Here is a 15,759-nt window from a genome sequence, read left to right on the forward strand (position 1 = left end):
AGAGCAAAAATGTGCAGCTTACTTTGCAGACTGAAATCTTTCATTGTCCACAGAAAACATTGGGTTATTTCTTCTCCAACATCTTAAAAATTGACTTAATCTTATGAATGAGTATTTATTCTTTTGCAACTTTTATGTTTCCCAGCAAAACTACTAAATATGTATTCTAAGAAAATTTATAGCCCTCTTGTGTGTATGGCAGAACAAATAAATGCATTAGAATTGATTTTACTTCAGATGTACTGTGAGTGAATGTTAAAGACCATTTTTGGAAACAGATATACATTACCTACACTGCATGGACACTGTTACCTAAGAAGCTACAAATTGTAAACATGAAGAACAGCATTTATGCTGAAAAAAAATAATTTATTGACTGTTGCTAATAGGGTTTGGCAAGTATTGCTGTCATTTTAATTTGCAAATGTTTAACTAGTGAAAAACAATCAGTTTTTTCAGCTTTTCTCTGGGTAGCTTGAAAAGATACTGCATAAGAGATATACAGGCATGCTTGAAGAACAAAGTTCTGCCAGTGACTTAGAATTCCTCGACAGCCATATACTTTGGACCATAATTTATAAGGTGAGCAGAATTTGCCTTCCTACTACACCTTAAGCTCTTTCCTTTCATTTTAAAATGAGTTAATTTTAACTTCATTTAAAATTCTGTATTTGGCCTCAAATCATACCACTGGTAAGTTGAAAGCACAGCATGCAGAAAAACAGTAAGAAGCCTAAGCGTTGCAGAAATGATACATGTAATCTAGAAAAGAAAGATCCAAGATCTTGACAGCTTAAATGACTTTCTCACGCAAGATACTTTGCTTTTTTCCTCCCAAAGTTTTTAGCAGAAAATAGATCAGAATAAAACTGGGCAATACATAGTGGAAAATCTTTGAACTAAAGATTGCCCAGAGAGGTTGTAGAGTCTCCCTCACTGGAGATATCCAAGAACCATCTGGATGCAATCCCCTGCCATGTGCTCTAGAATGAACATGACTGGGAGACTGAACCAGAGGATCCACTGTGGTCCCTTCCAACCTTACCCACTCTGCGATTCTGTAAATTGTACAGGCAGCAAACAGCATAAAATAAAATGATTTTATATGTTAACATGTGACAAGCTGATACAGCAAATTACTTAGTAAACTCACAACTCAATTTTGAAAGGATGATTAGTTCATTTCAGAACTCAACAGCAAGTGTAAAACATTAAAGACATCTTAAAACTGAATTCCACTTCTATTACCTTTGAAATTTTTTATACATTGTCTTAAGACATCACTGTGAAGCACATTGTATAATTTATTTTAATTCTCTACAGAACAATATAGTTAATTCAGTATCATCAATAACTTTATACAGGTACAGTATTGAAGCCATGTCCTCTTTTGCTTACTGTCAAGTACAAAACAGCTTATACAGTCTAAAAAAAAGCTACAAACCACACTTGTAGCATAATGTATGTTGTGCCTGGTTAAAGTTTACAGTAGTGGCTTTTTGATCTTTCAAGACAAATAAACATGACACCACATGATAACAAACAGCTGTGCAAACTCAGACTTAGGAAGAAGACTTAACTACCTCCTTTTTCCAGAACTACTTTTCCCTGCTTTACTGCTGCTACCACCAGACTTGCTGGAAGATTTTGAAGAGAAAAGTCTTGTCATGAATTCAGACACATCTGGCAGCTCATGGTTGGAATTCAGCATGTTCATTGACTGCTCCATTTCCTGCACGCAAAGATCAGATAATCTTAATAGCTTGTAACAATTCTGGCTGTATCTAAGGCATCAGTTGAAAGATTGTATGAGAAGGATACCCAATTTTCCCAGTACTGTTTTACTTTTTGTAGTGCTCCAGGATACATATTGCTACACAGTTTAATGCAACCACAGCTAAACACCCAGCTACACAAAGAAACATAAAACCCCAAAACTAAAAACAGTGGTGTATGGAAAATGGTAACCATGTCTTAAGCAGTCTGACAGGGCAAGCATCTGATTAAAAAAAATCCAAAAGATAAAAATTATTTATTTTCAGCACTTTTTTCCTCCATATTAAAATCTAGGCTATTGTTTAGATATTCGGATCTGTGTTCTCATAGATGTCACACTTTTTTTTTTCAAATTAGTATTATTCGTAGCAAATTAACAAATTTTTGATGCTGTTTAAAGGGATTAGATATATTTCTTGCCCTACTTTCTGACACCAAGCTACTAGAGTAGTGCAGCTGAGTTTTCATTCCTTCAAGAAAGAAATGATTTTAATGTAAGACCGTATATCCAGATAAGCTTAATGTAACTTTGGGGTTTAGCATAGTGGTTCTCTGAGATGAATTAGCATGTTTTAAAATAAACCAGTCTTGAAGTACTTTTAAAGCATATAACAGCTGAATTGCACATCCACAATGGGATAATGCTTATAGCAATTGTGACTTTCATGTGGGATTGTCACCTTGTTCTTCTCCCATTCAGAATGATGGATCTTTAAGTGCTTTCAAGGCATTTTAGTAGCCTTTGTTACTATTGCCTCTACACTATACCTGTAGTTAACACCCCTACAACAAGCACAGTTACTAAATCATTAAACTTTCTATACAAACTAGTACTGTGCTGATTCCATAAAGGAAAACAAGTTAATTTGAAAAACCTTATACAAGCTCCATATACTCCACAGGTTAACACTTAACAATTTAATACATGGTCATCTAGAGAATGCCATTGCAATTTAGTTCTTAAAAACAACTTTTTTCTACTCTTTAAAGGTAAATTTCTCCTTAAGAAGTCCTATCAGTTTTATCATAAGGACTAAATCATCAGAAGTTTTGATGGTTTTACCATCATAACAGCCTGTCCATAAGCAGTGTCAGATCACTGAAAAAAGTAAGAAATATGTGACTATCTTTTTTTAAAATTCAACTTCCAGAGTTCAGTTTAGTTTGAAGAACATGCCATGAATACCTAGCATATCTTTGTATCTGTTTTTTAATCAAACTATAGCCAAAAGAGCATTACACAGCTCTGATATGCTTTCTAAAGCTATTACTTATTTAAAAGAACCCCAAAAAAACCTCAGACACCTATAAAGTACTACTGAAGACAGTGGTCATTTACACAAAAAGGAGTTTTTAGTTAACCAAGCCTTCAAAAAGCAGCCACCCATGACAGACAAATAATACTTGTAAAAAGAAAAGATTTAGCAAACACCTTGAATCTCCACTTTGTCCTAGCCTTCTGCTATTTGGCATTTTGCATGATGAAAGGACAATAAATCAGATAATTTAATGACTTCATTAAGACTCCATATCATACACACTAGTGTGACATCTGGATTTAACAGTGTACTAAACTGTGGTTTAGGCTGAAGGGAAAGAGAATCCCACATCACACTCTCCGCAACACACTTGACACTTACTAAATGACGCGTTGTTAAAACAGCAGCAATGTATCAGCTGAATAAATGATGCCCATTAAGCCTTCTATTAAAGCACAGTTTTGTTTTTATTACTTTCTGTGCCCTGAATTCTCATTATCTTTGGTCTCTACAGATGCACCAATTAAACATACTTACCCGCCTCATATCAGGATCACTGGTGTTGACAACTTTAGGCAAAAGCACAAATATGAGTAATGGAAGAACCATCATCATCACCTACAGAGAAAACAGGAAAATACCTCTTCAGCTCTAAACACTTTTAGACCTACTAAAATAAAATTAAGATCTACGAAACAGCCAGACTCTAGAACTACTGCATTCTGAATCAGTACGCCAGTAACATTAATCCACTTGTCAGGAAAGAAACCTGATAAGGGACTATTGTGCTTTAAATAATAGATTTCAAAGTTGGACCAATAAAGCAAATGGTTGTTCTCTCTTACACCTGTTGCAATTACAATTTTGCAACATGTTGATCTCTGCACTACTAGAACAGCATCACATGGTCAAAGGAGGAGACTACGGGCTATTTTCAGAGGACGTGCGTTAACAGTGGTATATAGGGGAGGAGATGTCACAGAAAAACTTTCCATTTGTAAGCAAGCGAAAACAAAGAATACAATCCTCTCAAAAGAGCAAAGGAAAAATGCACATTTTTCCTCAACTGTTTTATTCTTAGTACTCTCACAAGTAGCTGTATTTGGATCCTTAGTATACTTTTAATATTTGCATGTTTCCTGTACATACCATAGGGTTCATGAGGAAATCTGTCCATCCCCAAGATTCTCTCTTTATAAAGTATGAAGGTGGTCCAGAAGATTTCATCTGGAGTGGGTAAGGCAGCCTGACAACTTCAGAGGGTTTGATGTAATTCACGTATCTTGCTCTATTAAGCAAAATGTAAGTAATTGAAAATATAAACATAGAATCTTCAGTAAATAATAAAGATTTTAAAAAATTCGAACAAGTTTTAATAAAATACTACAAACAAAATCATCTGCTAAGCAGTGTCAGCTAGGCTTCACTTTTCAAAAGCTGATTTCTCTCAGCAGCATGTTTTATGAAATCAAAAGCAAAACATTTGTTGTCACCTTGGTAACGAGCAAGAAAAACTATGCTGTTTAGGGTCCAGATTTGAACAGTGCAGTGTACTTTAATCAGTTTGCTCAAGACATCAATTACTTGGATGTGAAGTTAGTACCTTTTCCGTAAGTGCATTATTTTGCATTTATCAATACTGAATCTCGGTCTTTATTACTTTGTAAGGTTTTTCCCTAGTTCTTCACTAGTATTCTTCATTGGGGCCTCATATTTAGGTAATTACTCAGTACTAACACCTTTGCCACTCTTGACCCATTTCTCATGATTTATGAATATTTACCTACTTTGTGCAACTCCAGGGATGACTTCTGCCCATAAATAATTTATTCCTTCTGAACTTTTCACCAAATACTCATCTATAGAATGTCTTTCCCTCCTACCTTATACTACGTATTTTCTTCAAAAACTTGAGATTTTCAAGTAGATCATACCAAATACATGTTATCCACATGCTGTTTCCTCTTTCTAGGAACTTTTAAAGGCATATTTTTCTAAGGCAGCACATTCCTTAAAAAAGCCCTGTTGACATTTTTCCCAAGTATCGTTTTTCATGCATCTCTGACTCCTCAACTGCATTCCTCATTATAGAGTTTTTATCTGTTGGACTGGTAGAGATGCCAAGCCTCCTGCTACTTTCCTCTGCAGATGTATCCTAGCAACTTACTCAACATCAAATCTGTCATCTCACTAGTCCTTAGACACACTAACAGTGCTAAGGCTGAGGTTATACCCAATATTTCGTATATATCTTTGTATTTATTACATATTAATTACTGCCAGTAAGATACTAACAAAGTATGAAAAAAATGACATAAAGTTTGGAAAAAAACTAAGTTCAGACAAATTGTTCGAGATTATTATAAGCTTAAACATTATTATAATATTTTAATTATATACTATAATCATATTATAAATTATTATATTAATTGGCATTATAAACAGACTTCACTGTTTTCAGTGAGATTTCAATTTTTAACACCCCCCCCCAAAATACACTGCTGGAGTATTTACACTGAGGATTGTATTCCTAGAAGTTAAGATGCTATGTGCATGCTTGGACAAAGAAAAAGTAACTACAAGCATATTCATTTAAACGAAAACCACCTTAAGACAGATTTTTCTGTACTACTGAATAGTCTGCACTTACAGGTATACAGTCAGGAGTGGTTTGGCCACAGCATAAAAACAGGCTAACAATCCTACAGAAAACATGCAAACTGTCAACTGCTAGTATTAACCAGTAACTGTAACAAGTCTCCTACAGGGGTGCAACAGAAATATTTAAAAGTTCATTGTGCCAAGTCCTGATAGAACATTTATTAAAGAAATGGAAAAGGGAAGAAGAAAAAAAAAGGTGCTAACAAATAATAAAGCAGTTAACTGATTTATGCCTAGATTTTATTTCAGAGTAGCTGCATAAAAAAATAAGAAAAGCAAACAAACAGATGGACTTTTAAAGTCTACTTTTTCTTATTTCAGGCCATAAATACGAAAGGAAGAAAGATATCAGACTTTGAAATTTGAGAAACGTGCTTCTAGAAGTGATGTTAAAAGAAACTGACACATACAGTCTGAGATGGAGCATCTGATCTACAGCACTGTTTCCATGAGTTCTTGTACTGTGCTGTCAGGCACATGAAATTCATCAGTACAGAGGCAAATCAGGAAATGCTCACCTCATCTTGCCTTTTGAAGTTATGTCAACTCGCACGGGCTCAAATTTATGAGCAGGGGATATAACTTCCACTACGTAAGATCCTGAAGGCACATCATGAACCACAAAACTTCCATCAGTCCTGAAAAAAACAGTGAGTTCCGCAATATTTCAGTATGCTCCAGAATATAAGACAGGATTCTCTCTTGGATTTTTTCTTAAAGAAGCTGTATCATTTTATATTATAATTCTTAATATAACCACAGTGACCAAATAGAAAATTTAAATCAGTCACCACTCACAATATCAAGCCCCTTAAGTTCATCAATGCATGCCGCAACAGTAGCAGAAATTCCCTGTTAGGCTAAAGATTTTGTTGTGCCCTCAAGGTGTTGTCTTGCTGGCAGAATAATTTAGCAGCCCAAATAAGACCTGAAATAAGTTATATTTCATGTATTCAAGTGATGGCAGAAGTAATTTACACCTTCCTTCCACCTTCTGAAATACATACAATGAAGTTTACTTCTTTGAAATAAACTTTCTTGAAATAAACTTTTTACTACATTGAAATACATTCAATGAAGTACTTCTGCTGAAAGCAAAAACCCTCCCAGACTGACATCCTGCATAGTGTGGGTTGGTATTAGGGACGATTTGCAATGCACAAAAACAGCAATTTGTGCCTTTGTTGCGAAATAGCAGTTTTTAATTCTAATTGCTCCCTTTAGGACCAGCCCACGCCGGAAAGCTCAATAAGCAATAAGGAAACAAAGAGCTCTGAACATATACACAGAAGGGATTTTTATACAGGTGGCTTTTCTTTTAAAATGTGAAACTTGAATATTCAATGAAAATATTAGTAAAAGGTTACTTGAAAGCTTCAGCACTAGTTGCCTTAACAGTACAGAAGTTTTCCTCCTGTGTGTTTCCAGAAGTTTTGAGTAAGAAAACCCTTGTGCTCTCTACCTTGTTAAGAGCAACATCAAAGATCTCTTTCCTGAAAATAAGATTCAAAATTAAGACAAAAATTTGTTCAAAGGGCAAAAACTGTAATAAACCCTAACACATCAGAAACAGGGAGAAGAAAAACAAATGAATGTGCCCTCTTAAAAGTGAATTCTCAAAGAATTTGTCATTATGTCCTTCATACCAGACCTCTCTCTAACATGCAAGGACCTACCCACCTTTATGTGATGATTTGAATCCCTAAGAATGCTAACACTATCTTATACTGCAAGTGGTATAAGGATGTTTCCCTAGGAATTTCCTTTCAATTTTTCATTCTTTACAGTATTTGAGAAATTTAGAGTTTCAATTAAACATTTAGAAATTTGCCTGATAGCAGCTATTAAATCAGCTCCCAAATATGTCAGGCTCTCATAACTTGTTTGTAGTGGCTTAGCAGGTGTTACACGGTCAAGATTCTACAAGATCTGCAGAGCAGAATCTGTTGTGCTAATTTATTGACAGAACTCAAAGTTAAATTTAACTCTTATTGCAGAGGGATTAATTAAAAATTATGAATATTTATGAGGGTACATCTTAATTCCATGTAATCTCATTTTTATATATCTTTTAAAAGCAATGTATTATACTGTATTGAAAATCATGAAGAGATTTTAGAATTTACTTCTACTCTTGAAATTATGACATTAGTTCAGTTCCTAATTCTCAGGATAATTTCTGTGCCTTAGATTCTCTCTAGATCTTTTGCTTATCTGAATATATTCAGTACCACCGGAGACTGAATCTTTACAGCTTCCAGTGGCATTTGCATGATGATGTGTGAAGGAATAAAGCCACATCTCTTAAAGCGGCTTTCCCCAGTACAGTTAAGGTTTTTCACGAGTACTCTTAACACAGAACTACAACTGTAACTTCTGCCATGAACAAACATGTCTCCATATCGGGTAAATTCTTAGCCAAGGTGAGGTTCTTAAATAAGAAGTGGCAGAATTTACAACAGAAGCTGAGAATAAACACATCGTCCTCCAGACAGTGCAAACTCCTTTGGGGTTTTTGTTTGTTTTAGTTGTTGTTTATTTTTTTAAATTAAAATTACGTTCCAAAGTTTTTGGCCAGTAACCTGAGTCATCAGTTCGGATACGTCTGCTGGAGGCTGAGGCCAAAACCTACGGCACTGCGCGGCTGCCCGTGCTCGGCCCCTTACAAGGCGGGGGGGGGGAGTGAGTGCAGTGTTCCCAGTACCGCCAGCAGCTCAACTCGGGATTCTGTGATTCCACGATCCCACAGCTGTGCGCGGCTGACCGGGACACGGCCGAGCCCTGCAGGAGCCGCCCCCGCCGCCCGCCATCGAAGGGCCGGACCGGGCCAGCCCTGCGAGCGGGCCATGGGGCCCCGGGAGACGCCGGCTCCCGCCCGGGCAGGGCCGCCCGCCGCCCCGCGGGACCCGAGCCCCCGCCCCGCCCCGCTCCGCCCGCCGCTCACTTCAGGAAGCCGACGTGCTCCTCCCCGTCCACCAGCACCCGGGCCCCCGCGATCCAGTCCTGCGGCTTCACCCCCGGCACCACGGCCCGGCCCTCGATCTTAAACCGCTCCCCTGGGCCCGCGCCGCCCGACGGCTCCGCCGGCCCGACGGGCTCCGATCCGCGGGCGCCGCGGGGCAGCGGCGCCGCCGAGAGCCAGAGCAGCGCCAGCCACAGGCTCCCGCCCCGCGCCGCCATCGCCGCGCGCCGCCCGCCCTGCGCCTGCGCCCGCCGCCGGCGGGGATGGGCGGGCCCGGCGCGGCCCCGCCCCCGGCGCTGCCGCCGCGTAAGCGGGGAGCGCGTTCGGGTCCCTGCTCGCGCGGCTCACGGCACGAGCAGGTGTTGGAAGAACAGGGACGGCTCCCTTGTGGTTCGGTTTGTGAGTAAAAGCAAAGGATAACATACGTTGCCACATAAAATGTGGAATGAAACAAATGTGAACCTGAAGAAAATAAACGCGTAAGAAGTTGATGTACCTTTCTTGGTAATGGATATATTTAAGGCATTTTAGTTAGAAATCTTAACAGTTGTCATCAAAAGACTAATAAACGTTTTCTGGGGGGGGGGGGGGGGAAGTAACAAAAAGCGTACAAAAGATTAAACGTGGCCTAAAGTGTCATCTTTTAAAATTATTTGTAGCACTGCAGTTTGTTTCTGATTAGTTACAATAGTATGAAAATGTGTTACTTAGCAGGCGGGCACAGATTTATGGGAGAAACCAGGAGGACTGTAATACCCTGCCCCCTAATTTCCCTTTACAAAGCATATCCTGTTATGTCATATGTATTCGTTGTCACGTTGTGGCTACACTTGCTTCCTTTTACCTCTCTTATTTATGTCAGAGTTAATCACTGAACCTGTGGAAAACACCATCATTAGACAAGATGAACCTGGTCATCAGCTGATAATAAAAACATTACATTATACTAGGCGTGATTTAAAAAGCATATGTCATCCTATGTCAGTGGGATGTTGTGAATTATTTGTCTGGTAGTATCTCTGAGCTGTCTACTTTGGAGAAAATCAGGAAGACATGATCTGTGAGGTTCTTCTGTCACATAAGTTCACAAATGCCTAAAACTCCAGTAGTTTTGGGGGTGGAAACCTAAGAATGCCAGAACTGAATAGTACTAGAAGTACTTACCAATAGAACCACTAAGCAGTAGCATTTATACTAAAGCTACTGACACAACACTCTTTCCAGTACAACACCACTGACAGACATCATCTTCATAGTGACAGATCATGGTACTAGTTTTTACATGCAGTTAGTGTAAAAATGCTCCTATTTTTAAAATGCCCTCAAGGAACTGTATTAGGATAGTGTCAGACCACAGTATGAATGATAATGCCCTCCACTTTTAAGGATTTCCTCATCCTAATAATTTATTTTTATAACCTACATAATACAGTTTCTTGGTTTAAATCCTTGGAGAACCCAAAGGAAAAAAACCCTTATTTGTTCTCTCTCTATATATCATCCTGTTAACAAACTGAAAGGTTAATTGAACAGCATCTTGCCTTATCCAATAGCTGCATTGGCATGCACACTTTTCAGTGTTAGGTTAGTAGTCTCTTGTCCTCTCACCATGTAACTTCTTTACATATTAAAAGTTCTCTTTCATACAGACGTATTAGTTACCATATCTCTAAGTGCACACAACTGAGAAAAAAATTAACTTGGTTGATTACTGCCTTTTTATTTGGCTAAGACTAGCTAGAATGGCAGCTTGAGTGGATTTCACAATGCTATTTTGTGAGTTTTCATATTGTGCTGTGGATGTTTGTCTTCTAGGTAAAAAGAACAAATCCCAGAAGAACAGTAGTACAGATGGAAAAAAAGACATAAAAATATCCAGGTATGTATTTATCAAAACAATTAGTACATCAGCTGGGAGATGCTACCTGTTTTTTTTCTGGAAGGAGCTTTACTATTAGCAAAGTCGTTTCTGCAGCTTGATTTCAAGTGAATCTCTCATCAAAAGACAGATAAAACAGCCAAGTAACAGTTTCAGTTCAATTGAAACAACCAAACAATTCTATGAACTTGAAAGTGCAGTCAAGAATGACTTCCACGTAGTTATGGATTCCTTGACGGATTCCCTCCTTGACTAGCAGCTACATAGAAAATTACAAGTTTCTTAAAAGTTCTATCCTGCTCACAAGCAAATTTTCGGTTTTGTCTGAGTTGTCAACCAGCTGCCGCTAACGGTACAGAGTTGTCAGCCAGACGGAGTAGAGCTGACAGCCCCTAATGGGTTGAACAAAGAGAAGGTCAAGATTAATGTAATGCCATCACACTGGTAACACTGAAATCTGTGTCTCCAGATTCTTGTCACCTTTGGTTTCACATACAAATTGAAAAAGCAGAGGAGACCCATTAAATGCCTCTGAACACCACATCAGAATCTAAGATCATCATAGCTGTTTACAAAGAACTAAGCAGTTTATATACTGTTGGATACTCTTAAGTAGTAAGAGTTTTTTAATCTCCCAAGGATAGAAGCAGTTTGCAAAAAATGCTGCAGAATTTTTTTTTTTTGATGAATCCTTTTCACAGTCGGAATGCTAGCAAAACTTGCTACGTGTTTTTTGCTTACAGGTCACCATTAGTAAGGCATATAATTCATCTTTGAACATTTCAGTGTAATTGCTCTGAAAACTTCTCTTCCATAAAGCTAATAGTACCTTGGCTAGTATTTAAATATTTGCTTTTGAAAATGATTTGTCATTGATACTGGTTTACTGTAATACACCAGACAGACACTGGACCACAAACAGCAGCAGCCCAAAATCTGTTTTGTGCGTGACTCAGGCTGAATATGCAGAGGTGTTGACTTTGACCAGACAAGCAGGGAGCACCTTCAGCCATCTGCCTCTAATCTGACCATAATCTTTGAGTCAGTTCCCCAATATAGATACACAGATAACAACACAACACACCAGATGAATAATGCTGGTTCACAAATGTTCAGTGGAAGCAAAGATACAGTCCTTACTGACACGAAGAATAAATAAGAACTACATGTGCATCAGAATACTCATAGCTACAGCCTATTTGGTTTTTGATAAACTACTTAGAGGTGAGAAGAAATCAAAATGCCCAGCCAAGAGAACAGGTTTATGAGAATACACAAACTGAAGATAGATGGAACAATTCAGCATAAAGGTACTGTGAAAGGCCACAGCCAGGTAACTCATTTACTGAGCTCTCTCCTACCCAAGGAGCTTTACTATGATTAAACACCAAATTAGCAAAAATTGTGCTGCATATTTCTTTCAGCACCATTTAAAAAAAATAAATTATTGTAATGTGGAGTCATAATGCCATCTACTGGCAATTTACTGTGCTACACTAGAAATGGTAATTCGGACAGAAAAGTCAGGATTGCAGCCTGAATTCACAACAGCCTTTTTGTTCTTCTGAATATAAGATGCCCTGAGAGGGTGTCTGACTTGGGGCAGAAATGTATGCAGGTCATCTTCAGTTGCTCCAAAATCCCAGTCTGCTTGTAACAGATTGCCTGTTCAAACAATGGCAATGAAATTGATGAAGGGTCTGGAGCACAAGTCTCATAAGAAGCAGCTGAGGGAGCTGGGGTTGCTTAGCCTGGAGGAGAGGAGGCTCAGGGGAGATCTTACTGTTCTCTAAAACTGCCTGAAAAGAAGTTGCAGCAATGTGGGGATCAGCCTCTTCAACCAAGTAACAAGTGACAGGAGGAAATGGCCTCAAATTGCACCAGGGGAGGTTTAGATAAGACATTAGGGAAAAAAATTCTTAACCAAAAGGGTTGTCAAACATGGGAACAGGCTGCTCAGGGAAGTGGTGAAGTCCCCATTCCTGGAAGTATTTAAATGACACAGAGATGTGAGATGTGAAGCTTATGGAATACAGTTTAGTGGTGGACTTGGCAGTGTCAGGTTACTGGCTGGACTCAATAACCTAAGGCTTTTGGCGATCTAAATGACTCTATGGTAGGGCAGAAAAATCTCTTAATTCCCTGCAAACTCTTCTGTTGTCAGAATAATTCCTGCATCTCCAACACGTCCACCCCCACAGCATGGACTCAGCATGTATGATTGAGGACTTTCCTGTCTCAGAAAGATAACATTCCCCTACTCCCTTGTTTGCTTTCACCTCAAGCTGACCAGGCAAACTTCTTCAGGACTTTTTTTTTCCAGGAATGAATTGTTTTCATCTTCTTGTAATATATGTCCAAAACCATGAACAGGATACTCTACTTTGGCACACTTATCCTAGGAGATAGCAAATGCTGACATTGAGATTGCAAGATGATAGCCAGTTTTGTCCGGTTGCAACTGAACTGATCTTTACTAAATTCAAATTTCATTCTTTGGTGAAGGAATTTAATTAATAGTTTAAGTACAGGGAAAAGGAGCATAATTTTCCTGCTGTAAAAGTTTCCAGACTCCCTCATGCAAGCAGAACAAATACGTACCATGATGGTAACCTGGAAGTCAGTTTTAGAGTACTTTGACGGCACTCCTCATCTGCTCCTGTTCTCCATAAAAATTTGTCCCTACATGTCTGTTAAGCAGCAATTGTGCATTAACCATGCAAGCAGTGGGTTTAAGAATTGCAGCATTCATTAAGCTGACTAGGTAAGAAGCTATGACCCACAGAATGATGCTACACACGTCCTCAGATTCCTGTGTTGTTACTTGTATGGAAAGCACCTGTAATCATTCACATGAGGCTAGAATGACACATCACTGTGATGTTTGGGTTCTAAAAATATAAGCAGTTTAGCATCCTTATATCTTGGTATGCAGTCTAAATGCTGTTGTTTTTTTACATCTGGATTTTACTTCCATAATGCCACAAGGTGGCCTCCACGTAATACAGCATTATCTTCACATCCTTTACAGAATGACATATGAAAGCATGCTTTTGCTTTACTGCAGTGTTAGTAATAGACAACCACAAGATGACATTCCTTTCTTTGTATTTCAGGCTCAAGAAGCTCACATGCTGTGTAGAATTGGTTCACATCTGACAGGAGCTCAGAGCAACACAAAGTAGCTGCAAGCACTTTCGTAGAATGTTCTACCAGAGAGAAGCCTGTTCAGGAACCAAGCGTGTGACACGCTCAGAAAGCAGGTCTACAAGTTGTCTGCCCTGCAGAGAGTCTGGGAAATCCTGCATCCGACATGTGAAGGGCTGCAGTAATTCAGACAGCCTTAAGCAGTTGCTTAAATTATGCTACAGTTACCTCTGTGCTAGGAGAACCTGAAGAAAGAAAGGCCAAAAGCAACAGAGATCCTCCTTCTGGCTGGAAGTTAAACCATTTCTGGCCTATCAGGAAAGTTGATGCTGGTTTTCAAGAGGGTGAATGTCCAAAGACAACTAAAGATTGATTTGCCCTATTTCAAACCTTACCGTTCCTTAAATTACTTTCTTGGGGGGCTGGGGGAGATTTATTTTACACAATTTATAGTGGGACTTAAAAGTATAACAATGCAAGTGGGAGTGGAGTAGCAATTTCTAGATGATAAGCATTTTCTTTGGTGTATTAAAAATGTTGTTACAAAAGCTATTACAGTGTGTACTATTAGCAAATCTAGATTCAAACTAAATATGAAAGTAGTAAAACCTGTGAGCTTGCACTGTTTGACAAAGCAAAAGAAACAAAGCTGGGTCTTAAACTCCTTTTCTCATTCTGAATTGAAGTGAATCTTCAGCAGTAGCTGTAGAAACCTTTTTCTTTTAAACACAGTATGTCCATTTTTGAGAAGCTGAGAACTGTAGCTCTCCTCGGTTTTGTCTCTACACACCTTTCTTGTACAAGGCTGACATTTGAGATACATAACCTACACATGCACAGATGATACCTAAACAAGTTCACCAACTGCCAATTCTTGGAAATTCAACACTTAGAAGAATAACTGTTGATAACTTTTTCCTACTGTCTTCTTTCAATGTATTGACCTGTAATTCTCCTGTGACTCTTTTCAAGCTGTTGTTGAAATAAACAACTTTTGTTCTTCTATCTTTCAGTATTTACCTTGTTTATCTGAATGAAATAATTTGGAGGTGCATTACACCTCCATTACACTGTAAGTAAGCTAAATATGAATCTTGTTTTTATCTTTAAAGTGCATTCTTGTTTTTATCTTTAAAGTGCTATTTGTGTGCGCTTTTATGCTGAATCAGACTGTGCAAGTAAAGACATAACTTAATGAGCCTGAGTTTGTACATGACAGAGAACTGCTCAAATGTCCCACTGTGGGGAACTGCACACACTATCTATCATTAATCAATGGCAAACAAGCTAATTTTCTATGCGTTGTTACATTGCTATTCAGTGTGTTAAACAGTTTCATTAAAGCAATGTGATTAACAGCGTTGCAATTAGTAGTACTAGTAGTTCCTGTTTGACTCAAATATATCTATGTCAGCCTTAGACTAGAGGTAAATAAGAGTCCTATGGGAGTACAGTGATTCCATCTATATTGTATTAATACCTATTTTTTTTGCTTTAATAGTTTAGCCTGAAGCAGGATTTGCCAATTCTCAAATAAGCACTGTGGGGGTTAAATGAAATAATTTTTAGATTTATAATACTAGCATTATCATATAAAGTATTTCCAATTGCAGCATGAAGTTTTGTATTTGCCATATGATTCATGGGTTTGGAAGTCTGTGTTTCCTTCCTCAATTTTTAAAGTTAAATAAAAATGGTTCATTTTTCTATTTCTCATACATTTTTGGAAAAAAATAATAGCATAAGTGACCTTGCAATGCCTTTTCTTCCCCTCTAGCTACTTGCTTTCATTATTTTTAAGTGTACTGTAAATATATTTGACAGCAGGCTTCTCTGGGAAGCTCCTTATAATGGCTGGCAAAATCCAGGGCTCACAGGAAGTAGTAGCTTTGCCACAGATAGCAAAAGTCCTGAATTTAACTTTGTGCTTTGCTTTCAGTCTTATTTTAGGCAAATAAAGTAACTATGATCTACTGAAAGAGTGTTGCAGGATTTAATTTACAACTTTTAGTGTATCCTGCAAGCCTGAAGAATTCAGCAATGCATCTTAAAACTGTTGTTCATTTCAGGTGACA

The 15,759-nt window shown here is 38.2% G+C and overlaps 1 protein-coding gene and 1 long non-coding RNA gene across 2 annotated transcripts; one reads left to right on the plus strand and one right to left on the minus strand.

Annotated features, from left to right (window-relative positions):
* Window positions 1–1,086: 1,086 nt before the first annotated feature.
* EMC7 (ER membrane protein complex subunit 7) lies at window positions 1,087–8,952 on the minus strand. The gene is made up of 5 exons (XM_039551887.1): window positions 8,641–8,952; window positions 6,215–6,334; window positions 4,185–4,323; window positions 3,573–3,653; window positions 1,087–1,732 (listed from the first exon to the last, which is right to left on the minus strand). The coding sequence occupies exons 1-5, from the start codon at window positions 8,874–8,876 to the stop codon at window positions 1,580–1,582; spliced, it is 729 nt and encodes a 242-aa protein (XP_039407821.1). The 5' UTR covers window positions 8,877–8,952; the 3' UTR covers window positions 1,087–1,579.
* Window positions 8,940–15,663, plus strand: LOC104684099. The gene is made up of 3 exons (XR_750910.4): window positions 8,940–9,162; window positions 10,474–10,537; window positions 13,654–15,663. It is a non-coding gene; the product is annotated as an uncharacterized LOC104684099 (long non-coding RNA).
* Window positions 15,664–15,759: the final 96 nt, after the last annotated feature.

The sequence above is a fragment of the Corvus cornix genome, chromosome 5 (genome assembly GCF_000738735.6).
Source record: "Corvus cornix cornix isolate S_Up_H32 chromosome 5, ASM73873v5, whole genome shotgun sequence".
Taxonomy (NCBI): Eukaryota; Metazoa; Chordata; class Aves; order Passeriformes; family Corvidae; genus Corvus; species Corvus cornix.

Bases quoted from the DNA above. Each gene is read 5' to 3' on its own strand.
- EMC7 (XM_039551887.1), bottom strand. From the start codon at position 8,876: ATGGCGGCGCGGGGCGGGAGCCTGTGGCTGGCGCTGCTCTGGCTCTCG. The intron at 6,335-8,640 runs GTGAGCGGCGGG...TGTTTTTTTCAG, and splicing joins GAGCACGTCGGCTTCCTGAA to GACTGATGGAAGTTTTGTGG. The intron at 1,733-3,572 runs GTAAGTATGTTT...CTTTGCGTGCAG, and splicing joins GTGATCCTGATATGAGGCGG to GAAATGGAGCAGTCAATGAA.